Raw genomic sequence first — 16,203 nt, 5'->3', positions numbered from 1 at the left:
TGGGAAGAACCTGCTTTCATTACAACATGCTGGGATGAGACAGAAGGAGTATTTTTTACTTCTTTCAGTGTTTATTGCAAAAGCCATAGGAAAGCTGAGCATGACACAGCTCCTTGTTAGTCCAGGATGCTCCAAAATACTCACTTGCCTCAGGAAAATGATCAGTGCAGAATGGGCCCAGACAAACTTGGGGAAATGAAGGGAGAGACAGTATTTTATTTTCAGCTGGTTTGGGACTGGGGTTCCCAGGAAACAGCCATCCCTTCCCATCCACTCTCAGAGCAAACTTAACCTCACAAGTATGAGAGGACATAAGAGAAAAAAAATAATACAGGACTGCAGGGAGCAGAAATCACCACCCACGCTTCTCCTGGCACTTGAACTTTCCAGATAGCACAGAAAGGAATTTTTTTTTTAAACAGCTTTCAAGTTTAATGCCATTCTTTGGCTTCTTTTGACAAACCATCCCAAGCTCAGCAAGCTCATGTCATTACTTAAGCACAGCTTGCCTGGCTGGGAGTGCTGTGGCAGGAAGTTTGAACCAGAGAAAGCAATCTGTAGGAGCTGAGGAACTGGCATTCATTTTCCCCAAGCTAGCAAAACACAGGCCAAAATTAAGCTGACACTTTATTGACAATAAATCAAACTTTCCCCTATGTAATCCATAAAAATGTATCAGGTACACAATACCTTCACAGAGGATGAGCAGTTTAAAAATAAATACAACAGGGACTCACTTACTCCAGATCACTTCTATTCCTCAGTGTTTTCTCTCCATAAAACAGCAGAGGCATTTACAAGAAGTTACTCCCTGAAATGATGACCTGCAGCTTGAGCACACTGAAGGATTACAGAGATTTCCCAGGAACACACCAGGCTGCATCAGAAGCCCAAGGAAGGCCTTGGGATGAAGGCAGGATGCTCCAGCCCCAGTGGAAGGCACACCCAAGTTGTGACTCAGGATGGAAACAGCCCCAGCATTTCCCAACTAACCTGTAACCTAAATTATCCTATGAGTCAAAAGCACCAGCAGGGTGTGAAGTACAGAACTCATCTGGCCAGCAGGTAGCACTCTTTGTTTTCAATTTCTGGTCTGAAAACCAGACTATCTTCCTTTTATTTTTTACTACCAGCTTTAAAAACATTTCAGAACAAGGTTATGGCTGGTTTGACTTTATTGTAGCAATAAGTGTTTTACTCTTCTGCTGTTCATTATGTGTTAAAAAACCCCATTTACTGTGATTGTGATGATGTACAGAGCTGGTAAAGAACAACCACCCTAGAGCAGCTCCATCTAGAAGCAAATCCACAGAATTTCCCTACGTGTTCTGGAGACAGATTTTTCAACTCAACAAAATCCAAGATGCCTATCCTTCCTGCCCTACCTGCTGAGGGGCAGCCCAAGCTCAGCTTCCAGCCCATTCCACTTGCTAAAAACACCTAAAACCACCTTCTCCCCTGCCAAGGTGCTGTGTGTCACTGACTGGCAGCATTTGCAGTCACCATGGCTTCATGGGGCCACCTCAACAGCCAGGGTAACAAAGGGAATACAATGGGAAGTGAGTGGCTAAGACTGAGGAATTATTATTTCCCATTAGTCACCTCTGCTTGTCTCTGAGGGAGGTGTTTGCTCAGCATTCTTCCACCTATTTGCTGTACACACCCTAAAATGCGCCAAGCACGTGGAAGATCTAAAAGAAGAATCAGATCTGTTGAAGTGAAACACAGGATGTTTCCAGTTTTTCAGCTTCCAGACAGGTGCTACTGCTTTTCCAAGCACCAATTCAAGGAGTTTGAGATAGACAAGATGGTAACCTACAGCCATTAATCCCCATGGAAACTACAGCCATTTCCAGGGAAAAGGGAAATTTAGGATGGAAACCTAAATATCAATTCACCTACATGCTTTAAACACTAATGCCAGGGTTATTTTTTTCTTCCCTCCTGCACACACTTCATATTGTTATTTTCTAAGCACAAGGGTACACAGTATTTCATTAGCAGCTGTCATCTAAGATATCAAAACAGTTTCACAATTTGGACATAAACCCCACACAAATATTTAACATTTAGGGGCTGAAGTTCTTCATAAATGTCTGCAGAGACAAGGGAAGTTTTAATTTGACAAAAACCTGTTTCATTCTTTGAGATATAATGTGGGAGACCAAAAAACATGATCTCCCACATCAAAATGATTCTCTAAATGGAGACCCCAAACATGAATCTCTAAATGGAGACAAAAATGTCTAAATTGCAGACAAAAGCCTCCTGCACTAAATATTCAGGACACAGCTTTCCAGACAAGAGCAAGGTGTTTCTCTCCCACTTTTTGATTGTCAAAACCTCCCCAGCTACCACAAGTGTTTGTTTGCAACCCACAGGGAATTTGAAGATGACAGAGATGAGCCCTATCCTGACCAGCAGCATCACATGGGGCTGCCTCAACCCCTTTGGAACCACTTAGGTTGGAAAAGACCCCCAAGATCATCGACTCCAGCCTTTATTGCTGATGTTTTCCTTGCCAAAGCAACCTCCTTTTGTAGGTTTAGGAAGTGTTTCAGTTAAAGGTAATATTTCCCTATTAAATGTAGGAGAAAGGCATCCCACCTGCTCTCAGAGCTCACACCAGCCAGCTCTGCTACACTGCAACAGCATTTTGGGAAACATGAAAGGACTCAGGCTAATTTTGGGCTTGGAGCAGGACACCTTCAGGAGATGCTTCCTGGCCCTGGCAATCAGAACTGGGAAGTTTACAGAGGAGGTGAGCAGAGCCTGAGGAGTATCAGCTCCCCTCCAGCACTCACTCTCTGGCTGCTTCTCGTTGGGGGTGATGGATCTCACGAAGTCCTGCGGGGTCATGAACACCTCGGACTCGCCGTGCTCGTTGATGACCTTCAGCGTGGCAAAATACCTGAAGATTTTGTCTGGTGTGGAGTAGGCTCTGATCCTGTTCTCATATTCCATCACCTGGAAATGAAATTCAGGGAGCATGAGACGTGCACTATCCCTGCCCCAGGCTGATTCTCAGTCCTCAAAGAGATTTGCCACAGGGCAAGTTGCATGCAGCAACACAACTCTGGACTCTTCTGGCACTGCTCCTTTCAAAAACCCTTTGAACACCCAGGAAAATTGGACACATCACGTCCCAGGATTAAGAACAAACACTAAAAATCTTTATTATGAATAAATTTAGACTCCTTATGGTGGCAGAAGAAAAACAAATTCACAAAATCCCTGAAGGTGCTTTAAAAACATGAGCATAAGAAAACACACTGGCATCACATTTGTGAATCTAAAGCAGCCCAACATTTTAACCACAGTGCTGAAGGGTTTGATTTGTGATTAATATATGAAGTAAATAGTCTTGGAAGGCTGGGAGAAACCTTTACTTTCAAGCAGAGTCTTGGAAAAAATCACTTGGAGCCGCAGCTGGTTGCTCAGTCACCCAAGCTCATTTTTTCCTCTTTTCTATCACATTGGCAGAATTCCCCAGAAACTCAGTCCTCCCCACCAATCTGCTTCTTCCTAACCCTGCCAGCAGTGATTTTTTTTTTTTTTTGGTACCTAGAATCAGTTTCCCCTCAAACAGCTGGAATTAATCAAAGACAACAGACAGCTTTTCTAAACAAAATCCCAACACAAGGCCACAAGGGTGGAAAAAGGCACAGACACCTACACTTCATCATGTATTAGCACAGAAAACTTTCCTCCTTACTTCAGCTTTTTATTCCTGCATTATATGCTGTGTTTAACAGTCCATAATGTACTTGAAACCTGCAGCTGGCCAAGAGCCACAGGAGGAAAAAATCCCCACCAATGATGTGCTGCAAGAGAACAGGCAAGATCAAGGGTACTGCCAAGGCAGCTGTACATCATTCCTGGCTTTGGTCCTGGCTCAGCCTTGTCCTTAAATTCCTCAACAACTTCCTTAGCCTGATGTTTATCAGACAGAAAACACCCTCTCTAGTTTTTCTTACTTCTAGGATTAAAAAAAAAAAGTCAAATGTTTCAAATCCCCCAAGCCAGGCCTTGGTAAAGCAAAGCCTCTCTCCTCTTGATTTGCCCCAGATGACATTCCCTGGAATGACAATACCTAAAGCATTCTCCCCATTCCTCTCTGCATCACCACAGCTTTTCCAGAATTCACATGTCCTTCCATCAACCACTACAGGGAGTTCACTCCCTCCTGCAGGAGAAAGCTTTTTTTCCCTAGGGCCTTTGCACTTCTAATCAGCAAACCTAATCCCACTTTTATTACTTCAGTCCACAAGGTTCTGCATAGCTAAGGGCACTGGAATGAGGAAAATTGCTTTATTGCCAAGCTCCAAGTAAAAGATGACACCCACTTTTCCACCTCTTTCTGGCTTTGTCTACTGCTCCCACCTGGCAGGAGGCAGCTCCTTCTGCCAAAGTGATCTTTTCACTTCTGGGTGCAGGCCATATCTCACTCCTGCCTGACCTGATCCCAGGAATGACACCCCACCCAGCTTAATCAGCCAGAAACAGCTCAGTATTTTTACCTTCAAGGAAGACAAATAAAACAAGGACAGTTTTGGATGAAACCCCAGACTGGAGCCAAGAGCAGACACCACAGACCATGACCAGATCCCTCCATCCATGGCAACCCTTCCACACAGCCTGCTTTCTAGCTAAAAACACCTCATTAACCAAATTTTCCAAGCCTGTGAAAAAATTTCTTGCAAGGCACTATCAATTGCTTTCCCTCAACCCAGCTGGGCACAACTCAACAACCTCACTGCTGCACCAGAGACAGGAGTCCTGACATTCTGCCAGTAAAACCATGTTTCATTTTACCCCACTTGACTTCATACCCACAATGGCTCTTCCCTCTACATCTGTTTTAAGCCCCTGCTAAGATGCTGCTCTCAGGCTTGTTGTTTTCAGGTCCTTTTCTCCTCATGTTTAGAATATTTAGAGTATTACTTCCACAGCAACAAGAGCTTACTAACAACACGGGCTCAAAAGCACATCTCCTGCCTCATCTTACAGCACAAAAATGCACAACCTGGACCAAAAGAGTAGAATCTAAACTGCTTTTTAGCATCTCACAGGCTGCTCTCATCACAACTGAAATCTCACTTCTTCCACAAACTTCCCTACAAGAAAGGAACAAATGCAGCCACACTTCTTCCCTTTTGCCTGCAGCTGAACTCACAATTACATCATTCTTGGTAATGAGCTAATCAGCTGGCAAAAACTGACAAATGTTGCAGCCCATCCCTGTGGCTGCAAGGCTGGGTGCAACACGAAGCCAGGTCAAGAAGGGAGCAGCCAAGATGCTGCAAATGGGGAAAACTTCACTTATTTGGGCCTGGGTGCTGAACATCAAGTGGATGCTAAGAAGGGTGGCCTGATCCCTTCTTTGGGTGCAGACAACCATTTGTGAGGGGTTTTTGCACTGCTTCAAAGCCACCTGGACTGAAAATCATGCCAGGCAATTGTCTCCTCTCCTGACCTCTCACCTTCCCCTAGTACAAACCAGTCCTTGATGCAAGGAAGGCCAGTCAAAATTCTCATCCTGCCTGCAGAAATGCAGCCTCACGTGATCAGGCACCTCCAGAAAGATGATATGACCCAAAGGGAAAAATCCCTTTTTTGCATTTATCAGTAGAGCATGTACTGGAGGAGAAAGACAAGTAAGTAATCCCTGTTGCTCTACAAGAGTGAAGGTGCTGTTGAGACTGTCAATGTTTATGCTAAGCCTCAGGTTAGAAGAAAAAAAACCTAAATCCTATGCTGACATGAAAATAAAGCTCTAAATTAACATCTCAAGGCACAGAGCATCACCAGGGCCTCCCTGACTATGCAGCAGCACACATCTTTACAGGGGAAATTAATTAGGACTCATTTTCTTCGTGCTTCCTCCTGTGACACACACCCAAATGAAGGCTCAGCACGAGGAACATCCCAAGGCAAGATACCTGCAGGACCCAAACACTGCCAGTACATCTTGATAAGTCAGCCCTGCTGCTGCATGAAAACACTTTTAGCAAGTTAATTAACACATCAGCCTGCCCCCATCCTGTATTACAGCTCATTAGCCTTCAAACTATATTGAGGCACTCAAGTCATTTTTTTTTTCCTTTTCTGCCCTACATATCCACTGCACAGACAACACTTTCCTGGGAACCATCCACACACAATCCCAGCACCTGAGAGCGCTTTATGTTTCACCTTCCCCCTCTCACTGGATCACTATCTAAAACAGCAATGTCAAACTTAATTTACTGCTTCACCACTAATCATCACCTTCATTAAAAGCAACATTAGGATAACAAACAAGTGTTAAACACTTCCAATTAGGCTTAATTTTTTCACAAGGAAAATCCCACGCTATTTTCAATTAATTATGGGAAGAGCTGGGAAGAGTTTTTACTGTGGGTGGTGCAGATAGAAGAGTCAAGAATTCCCGAGGTGCTACACAGTTAGGGGAGCAGCACATCCTGGGAGCAGCCCTGATTCTGAGTCGGGAGCAGGGCACACCTTCCCCTGTCATCTGAGCTGGCCACATTCAAACAGCTCCCGGGGTGACTCACTGCAGCACTGCTGACCAAACAGGGAGCAGGCACCTGGGACAATACCTGGCACATCCTGCTTTTAAAGGAGCTTTTGTAATAATTGGCATTCAGGCCACACAAGGTACATGCTGTCTGGAGGCTGCAGAGAAAAGGCTCGTGTTGGCACAAAGATGGTGAGGGCTGTCCCCAGGGAAACTGCTGCTCCTGAGCTCCAGCTGCTGGAGAAGGCACACTGGGATGAGAAGGGATCCAGGCCACACACTGTTCCCGTCTTTTGGGCACACCTGGCTTGTGTCTCGTTTGGAAATCATGGCCATATTCCTCCCTGCCTAGTTGGGGAAGGAAAGAGCTGGTCAACACAGGCACATCTCAAACAACTGGAACAACAATCCTTGCATGTAAAAAAACTTGCTGTGGCTTCCCCAGCAGCAGCCACGTCAGACAAAAATCAATCTTTGCACTCACTGTATTCAAAAGTAAGAGTGTGGGGGGAGGTGGACTGTGGTTTGCTCTTTGCAACCTGCCTCCATCTGCTAACACTGGAAAAAACCAATAACCTGCTTTTCTTGAGTGGTACTGGCAAGAGCTGAAGTTGTCAGAGCACCTGACACCCAGCTGCCATGAAAATTAGCAGCTTCCAAGAACCCACATTCCTGGACAATTCTGAATATCTCAGCACAGTATCTCACTACATACCTTCACTGAGCTGCCACCAACAGGTCACAACAGGAGAGAGTCTGGAACCCAAATACCATGAAGCACTTGAAATCTTAAGTTGTGTAATCTTTTCTGACCAGGAACCAAAATGATTCAGCAGCTCTAAAGGAAACAGCTCTTAATTTTTCATGAGAAGCTGTTAAGCCACTATATGACTACCCACAATTTAACAGCTAATGAGATGCAACCTCCAGAATACAGGCTTAAAAATAAGTATCAGAAGCAAGTCATAACAAAATGGGAGTCTTCACAATTTCTTTCTCCTCTTTGGTGCTGCAAAGATATTACATCATCCAACACAGCCCCATAAAACTGACATCCAGATGGGCTTAAAAAATAAAATACTGCTGTCTGCCAGTTCCCAGTTAGAGTGCTCTGTCAGATCAAATTACACATCCTTTAATAACAGTGGTTTCAGATAGTGCCAAACCAGTTGTCAGTTCTGAGGTGCCCAAAGCTCCTGGAACTCCCCAAGAGTGAAGGCAGATCACAAGCCAACAATAGAGTTTATTAATCAAGTTTTCCTCCTCTTGAAAATGTGTCTGATCTGAAAATGAAATAGCCAGAAGCATCGAGAGAGAGCCAGGACTCACCAAGAAGGGGGACTTAGCCTGTGCTTCAGCAAGTATATTTGCACAGAATAATGAAATGAAGAATTAAAGTACACCTTTCCTACAACCCTCCCTTCCACATTCACCCTCTAAGTCTTCCTACATGCACTGGATGGACTCAAAGACACACATGCTGAATATCCCAGATGGTTTAAAAGCTTTGGCCACAATTCCCTGCTTTGCATGCATCATCCTCACAGCCATCAGTGCAGGAGCCTTGATTATCTTGGACATGTAAGTGGAGGTGGAAAAGACGTCTCCATTTCAGAGGCTCAGTGTACTGTGCCTTCCAAACACACAAATTTCAACCTGCAGAAACCCATGGCAACATGCTGAGAAAGTAGGCTCCCAAAAGAGTGAGGTGCCTTAGAAAATACAGACAGGTACAGAGCAAGTTTTCCCTCTTGCAAGACGTCCCAGTCTGGTACCTTGCGGTCCCTGAACCCGGAGCGCTTCTTCTTCTTCCCCTCCGCCGGCGCCTCCTCATCGCCTGAGGCCACTGCCCTCCTGCCCTCACTGCTGCTGCTGCTGCTCTCCTCCTCCTCCTCCTGCTGCTTCATCTTCTCCCCTGGCTCTGCCCTCGGGCCGTGTCTGACAGAGTCTTCTGCATAGGCCCTGTACCAGGGAAAAGAAAACGCTCGGTTAGGAAGTGACTGAGGGGTGCCACAAAATGGTCCTGCCCGGCTCCATTGGTTACAGTCCAGTGGGGAGGGCTGCAAAGCAAAAGCAAAGAAGTGACCAGTCCCCTTGGAATTCAGTGTGCTTTCCCCTGTTGTAATCAAATTCCCACCCCACATCAAAACCCAGACTAATGGCCACAGTAAGTTTTCCCAGTCCAAATCACTCAGTGAATTATGACACCCTCTCCCAAAAACCAGACATGCATGAAACACTGGGAGAAAGGCATATCATACCTCCCCTAGCACTAAATTCCACCTCTGCTTCCCCAAAAAGATGTATTAAGTGACAGAAATGTGTTTTACCATCAGCACTGCAGGATTCAGGATGAACAACCTTTTTGTTTCAGCTCAGCTGATTTATTTTCTATCTCCAGCAGCTGACAAGCTGTTTTATCCCCTTCTTCCACCAATGACTCTTCTAAACACCAGTGCTGCAGGATTTGTGACAACAGAACTGGAGCTGTTTGCCCTCAAGGTGCAAATAAAACTCTGGCAGAGCCCAGGACCTGTTTTGCCTTGCTGTTCAAATACAAAGATCTTCAGTCAATTCTGTCCATAGACCAAGACTCCGCACTTCAAATCACTCAGAATCAGGAGCAAATCACAGAACTTCAACTGGCAATGGGATGATTAAATAAAAAGCAGGATAAATCCCTAAGCCAAACAATGCTCTGGCTTTCCCAAGCTTTCCTTGTAAAGCAGTTTAGAATCAGACAGAGCTCAGACCACATTAACATCAGTGAAATGATAATCTCCGAGGATCCGTTAACGTGTCACAAGCAACAAAGCCAACGGTTTGACAAAATTATTTCTCTTTCTAAAGGACTCAAACAGCTCAGGGAAACATCCCAGCCTGCCCATAATTTAAGTAAATCTGCCTTTACTTTGCATTCCTGGTGATTTATTTTGGACTAATCACAGGGTATGGAGCTTACACACAGGTGCTGCTCCTTGGCCACTCTGGTATTGCCTGGAACTATGAATGTGGTCATTTACAGCTGTGTGAGCTTGTTTTAAAAAGGCTGCCTCGGGAGAAAAACAAAAACAAACCAGGATTTTTGAAGTCTCCCAAGCTCTAAACAAAAGGCTACACATACTTCATCCTACCAGTTTCCTGGAAAACACAGATGTGCTGTGTAATACTAACAGAAGAGAGCCTGTGTGTGTCTCCCCAGGAATCACAGAATCATGGAATGGTTTGGGTTGGAAGGGGCCTTAAAGATCCTCTCCTTCCAACCCCCTGCCACGGGCAGGGACACCTTCCACAGCTTGCAGCAATCTCAGCACAACAGCTTCCAAGAAGGAGCAATGAGGGTAAGTGATCCATCAATTAATTTAAATGCTACCAAAATAAAAGACAACTCTCTCCTTATCAGCATCCAATCATTCACTGACAGCACAGAACAAGACAGATGGGAATGGGCTAAAGAACTGCAAACTCCACAGTACTGGTGGGAAGAAGACACTTTATCATTTATGGAATGGTTTGGGTTGGAAGGGATTAGCTCAGACAGGGATTCAGAGATTTCTAGTCCACAGTGGGACAGAACACAGCCCCATTACAGGGGTCTGATGCAATAAAATACACAAGTGTTCAGTGAAGAGCAGTATTAATCCTGCCTTTTTACATTAAAATGGAGCTTTACACACTGTTCTAAAAAGGCCCTGTGTCTCAATTTGCCAATATATATTTGTGAGTCTTACAGCAAAGCACCATCCTTATGACCTCCACTGAACCAAACTTTCAGAGACAGGATCCAAACCTGGGTCCTCCACAAGGATCCCAAGGCAGGGAAGCTCTTTCCTCTGAATAGTCCTGCAGCTGATCTCTCTTGGAGAGCACAAAGTCCATGCTGGCACCTGTCCTGAAGCCTTTCCTGAAAGTTTAATCAGCACTGGCACACCCTTGAGGAGCTGTGGGTTTGGCTGGAAAATGCAGCTGCCAGCTGAGGCTACACCAGCAGCAGTGACATGGAAAGCCCTTGTGCAGGCAGGACACCCATCTTAAGTAGCTCTGAGAGAACCTCTTGGGAAAAGGGACAGAAAAGCAATAGGAAATCAATTGCTTATCTCCACAACTAAGGTGTTCCATAGGAAACATGCTGGAGAATAGCTGTATCAGGAAAGATTTACTCCTGTAGTGCTTGACTGACAGCTAGCAGACCAGGGAAGGAGAGATGAAATTGAAAAATCAAACTTTTTTAGCACATCCCACACATTCCTTCAATCCATCAGGCTGTCAAGTCAGTTGCTCCAGTGATACAGATGGAGGCTGTTTGAATACAGTCAGCTTTTCCCTCCCTCTGGTTTATCCAGGTAATTAACTCTGCTCCACACTCAGATCACCATCCCAGCATCCAGGAAAATGAGCTGAGGAGAAAGGCAGAGTCTGTAGGCTACTTCTCAAGCAAGGTTTTAACAGCTATTCCTGAACAAACCACTGAAGGAGCAGCTCTCTATGTGCACCTTCTCTGTGTATTTTACCACCCTCTGCTGAAATCCTTGGCTTCCAACAATTGCAACTTCCATACTCAGCCCACATAAAAAAAGCCTTTCAGTGCAGATGTCAGAGTATGGCTAGAGGAAAAAAAAGCCCATGGCTTCAGAAATATCCACCCTGCTGGACTTCCCTCAGCAAGTGAAGACTCTCTCTTCTTCTCCCCTGTTTGACGAGGCTGACTTTCCAATGAAATTCCTGGTGCAGCAGCTTCTGCACAAAAAAGGAAATGAAAATACAAAGCCTCCCTTCACTGTGTGCCAAGACCAGCACCAGCCTTTCCCTACAGAGTGCCTGCCCTGGATCCTGAACCCTACTGCCATGCTTCAACCATTCTGATCTCTTCAGACTTTTTTCCCCTCCAGTGAACTGAATTTGAATCAAAGACTACTTCCCACCCACTTAGCAATATCTCCTTTGAATCCTTGGAGAAAGCCAACAATCAAGTGTAAGATTAGATTCCTCATCCTCCCCAAAAACACTGAACTACCAGAGGCCTGCAATGATAAATTCTCTCTCAGGGAACCATTCTTTAAGAGAGCCAAACACATGCAGCCATGGGATATCCATGCAGGAAGGATGCTGGGGCTCACACTGGGCATTGGCACAACACTCCAAGTTCTTCCAATGATTCACAACCCCTCACTTGAAAGTATTTTTCTTTTTTGAGTGACAGAAGCAGAACAGCATGAAAAAAAAAAATCACAAAACTTTGTGCCAGAGATAACAGTGCTCAGTTATTCTAATCCTGAAGGCAGTAGCAAAATATTCAGCTATCAGTTGCTGCTCAGTGTCAGAAGAAAATGTAAGAGATGGGCACCCAGGAGTCAGCAAAGATGCTGTCAGCAACCCAGAGGGAGGAGGGAGGAATCCTGCCTGACACACATGTTCCTCAGCTGACTAAGAGTTGCCATCCTCCCTGTATGAAAACATCTGGGGACATCCCAGTGAGGCTTAAAAGCCACTTAAGACTTCAGGTCTTTCATGCTGTAATGCAAAATCAAGTTAGGACTTGACATTCATAAAAACAGGCAGGCTCCAGGGATCAGGAGAACTTTCAGCAAGGAGCTCTGGCCCATCCTCAGCTCAACCATAGTCAGCACCTAAATTAGTTACCTGAAACTTTAATGAGGAATTCACCAGAAAGGATGAAGAGCCACAATCCAATTTTTCAGGGTGTTGGCCACATTCACAGGGCTCTTTACTACTCTGCTTCCCTCCTCATCTCTCACATACTCAACACCAACATAAATTGGCACAATGAATTTGTGGCAAGAACTTCACAAAGGCAGTCACCCTAATGCTGTGGTGTCCTGACATTACCCCAATATCCTTGTGAGCATAAATCTGGTATTTCTTAATGCAGGAGATGCTGCTTTCATTTCCAAACAGAGTGGGGTACAGGGTTGTGCCCCCAGGATCTGATCCTTTCCTTCCCCAATGTCCATGGAGAAAAAAACCTCAGCATTCAGCCAAAAGCCACTGGAGAGAACACAGAGTTCTTTCAAGAGACCACTCCCAGACCAATGTGTCCTGAAGTCTTAGGAAAAAACCCTCAGCACAGCAACCCCAAGGAGAGTCTGCTGAGTGTGTCACCTCTCACAAAGAATTTAAAAAAGCATAAAATCACAAAATGGTTTGTGTTGGAAGGGACCTTAAAGATCAGCTCATTCCATCCCCCCAACACGTAAGCACATGAGGGCTCTAAAAATAAGCTCACATGAATAATACCTCCAATTTTTCATCTTTTCCCCCATACATTAGGTTAAGTTGTACCTGACACATCTATAGCTATAAAACAGGTTTCTGCCCTCTTGACTATGATTTATGTGGTTTCCTTTGTTTTAATACAAGAGAGATTTTGAAGTCTGTTTCAGCTGGCATAAGATATTTCCAGCAATTCTCCCATTAAAAATGTATTCTAAGCAAATTACTCTAAAGCCCTCAGGACACTGCTGCAAAAAATCAGAGTTATAGAATCCCAAAACAGTTTGATTTGGAAGGAACCTTAAAGCCCCTCCAGTGCCACCCCCTGCCATGGGCAGGGACACCTCCCACTAGCCCACATTGCTCCAAGCCCTGTCCAGCCTGGCCTTGAACACATCCAAGCAGCCACAGCTTCTCTGGGCACCCTGTGCCAGGGCCTGCCCACCCTCACAGAGAACAATTTTTTCCCCAATATCTAAACTAATCTTGCCCTCTGGCAGAGGGAAGCTATTCCCCCTTGTCCTGTCACTCCAGACCCTTGTCCACAGTCCCCCTCCAGCTCTCCTAGAGCCCTGTTAGGCCCTGGAAAAGGCTCCAAGTTCCCCACCCCAATCCTTGTCCTTTCCAGGTGAGCACCCCCAGCTCTCCCAGCCTCTCCAGAGCAGAGAGGCTCCAGCCCTGGAGCAGCTCCTTGGCCTCCTCTGGGTTGGCTCCAACAAGGTCCATGTCTGAGGCAGCAATTTCCAGAGCAACACAGGTGTCTGACCCTTATTCTTACCACTAATTTATTCAGAGAAGGATGAGAAAAGGATCATTAACTAAGTATTTTCAGTCTGTCAGGAAGAGCACTGGTAAGACTCTGCTTACAGAGGTCACTCTATGCCCCCAAAGGTACCTTTGCTCCCTTCCTTCACTCAATGTTAGACTGATTAACAAGCTTCAGCACCAAAATGCCAATTTAAGGGCTCTCAGAGGCCCACAGATTCAGCCAAGAAGGTTTGTGACATGAAGAACAGATCTGCAGCCATTTCCTAACACTCCAAATGGGTACCAGGAACTTGAAAGTACAAGTTTTACACCAGGATCAGTAACAGAATATTTTTTACAAACATTAAGCTTGCCACAAACTGTGAGATTTAGTACCTCTCATATATTAGTGCCTCATTTAGAATAGCCAATGACTGCACCAAGATTAATTTCAATTAATTCAGTTCATTATGCCAATGCCCAGATACTTAATTGCTTCTCTTGCCAGCTGGAAATCCTCAGTTTAAGTTATTGCTGAGAAAGGGTAAACTTCATTAGTCTTCTAAGCTCAGCTATTTGCACTGCTCAAGTATTCCTTGCCACAGGAAAACTGAGCAGCATGAGCTACTCCTGTTGTATAATAATTTAGAGGAGATGCATTCCCCAAAAGCAGGCAGCAGGACTTCCAGAGGGCAGGGAAGACAACAAGACCATCACTTACCTGCAGTGGACCAAACAAAGATCCCACCAACCCACCTCCCATCTTAGGAAAACACAATTAAATCTACCTTGCATCATGCAACCAGAGGATTTTTCCATCCAAATCTTTTCACTCCTTGATTTCTTCTCTACCTTTGTGTGAGCTTTCTTACCCCAGCACTGGCTTCTGCTGCTGCTCAGAGCACACCCTGCAGAATCCACCTGAAATATACTGGTTTCAGGCTGTACCTGAGAATTCCTGTCTTTCTTCACACCACCATCATCATCATCTACTTATCTAGCCCAAGAAACTTAAATTTTCCAACTGCTTCTAGATCTGGCCTAGTGCCTTAACTGTAAAGAAATATTTACATATTTATCTCTTAGTACTAATTAATTACACTTACTGCTACTTCCTGTACTAACTCAGGACACACCTGCCTGAGTAACTGAGGATGTCATTACAAACATTCTGTACTCACCTGCTCTCAAACTCTACTGATCACCTAATATCCATTTTCAGAAAGACAAAGGAAATTTACACTTCATCCCTTATTTCTTTAAACAAGGCTAAAATGCCCACTTGAAAGTCCATTTAAAACTTCCACAGATGTCACTGTGAAAAATTTTCTACATCAAACATATCAGTTTTGTTCCTTGTTTTATTCAGCAGCTTTATGCCAAGTAATTAAATTAATATTGTAAGCTTGGGTGCACTTTTATTTTACAGCTGCTGACATTGAGGATTTATTTCATGGCTCAGATAGGAAAGGAATACTTGAAAGTCTGTACAATTCTATTTAGTGCTTTATAAATTTATAAAAGATGAAGGAGACAGAGCAAGGAAAGGCAAAACAAGTAATAACAGCAAGTCAGCCTCTCCAGATTGATGAGAGCTGAGTCTCACTGACTGATTTCTATCAGTGCTCTCAGCTGAGGAAGGTGCCCAAGGGCCTCCAAGGAACAGCAAAGTACTCCAGGAGCCAAAAATCCCTCCCTGACCCAGCACTCCACAAAGCACAAGCACCATCCTCCTGATAAAAGCAACACCAGCACTGCAAATGTAGCTGGTTTGAAAAGCAGAGGAACCTGCTACAGAAGGGAGATATTAACTCCATGACTCTGGGACAGCTTTACATAGGACATGATGTCCTACTGACCTTCTGATCATGTTGAGGATAAGGTTTGAGGTGGAAAAACCCCACTCTCTTCCCTGCTGGAAAAGGGGAGTTATCCTGGCCATTCCCTCAGAGGCACTGACTGCATCAGTGCAGATCATTACCAAAATGCAGCACAAAATGACACTGGGCTGGATCACAGTGTTCTTCCTCCACTAAGCTCTCCTCTTAGCAGAGAGCCAGCTTTGACAGCTCTAAGGCACAGCCAGAACAATTCCCATCACCTTTCTCCCACTGCACTAAAACTAAAGCCTTCTAGCCACAGGTGAGCAGGAAGTCAGCAACAAATCACCTGAGTATTAGAATGAAAAGAACACAGGCTTTCAGCAAATACTTTATTTTTAGACTCTAATTGCAGCCATGTGCTTGAGTGACACTGCTGGTGCCAAACTGCTGGAAGAGAAGAGAGTCCCTATTTTACTTCAGACATGGCACAGCTCCAGGGTTCAGTGAGAGTCACCTCAGGAAAGCCCAAACATCCCCTTTCACCTCAGTTACAGGAAAGAGCTTTGAGCCTCAGAACCCACGAGGTGTCCTAAGGCTCTGACCCTGAAAATGCACATAAACCCTGTGTGCTGCTACCTTCCCACTCAAAGACAGACTGTCCCCTTCTGCTTCTCTGCTGCATTCTATACATCAAGCAGCCAGCACACCACACAAAAAAAAAGAGAGGAGCAAACCCCGCCCAGATGTGCTGTTTCAAACAGAAGTTGTGAAAGTGAAGGTTTCTCTCTTCACACCACCACAAACCACCAGGCAGGGAGGAAAGGAGGCAGGAAACCGCATCAAAGAGCACATGTGAGGCAACGCCTCACCCCAGCTCTGCAG

At 44.9% G+C, this 16,203-nt stretch overlaps 1 protein-coding gene across 2 annotated transcripts in view; it reads right to left on the bottom strand.

Annotated features, from left to right (window-relative positions):
* MICU1 (mitochondrial calcium uptake 1) overlaps nucleotides 1–16,203 on the bottom strand; it is a 90,356-nt gene that overhangs the window by 61,408 nt on the left and 12,745 nt on the right. For both annotated transcript variants that reach the window (XM_084210837.1, XM_084210838.1), the window contains exons 4-5: nucleotides 8,296–8,482; nucleotides 2,805–2,967 (exon numbers count right to left, since the gene is read on the bottom strand). In XM_084210837.1, the coding sequence (XP_084066963.1) occupies nucleotides 2,805–2,967; nucleotides 8,296–8,482 (350 nt within the window). The remainder of the gene's footprint in view (nucleotides 1–2,804; nucleotides 2,968–8,295; nucleotides 8,483–16,203) is intronic.

This window comes from Fringilla coelebs (assembly GCF_963513975.1).
Source record: "Fringilla coelebs genome assembly, chromosome: 8".
Classification (NCBI taxonomy): Eukaryota; Metazoa; Chordata; class Aves; order Passeriformes; family Fringillidae; genus Fringilla; species Fringilla coelebs.
The sequence above is the reverse complement of the archived record's forward strand: the minus strand, read 5'-3'. Positions and strand labels throughout refer to the sequence as shown.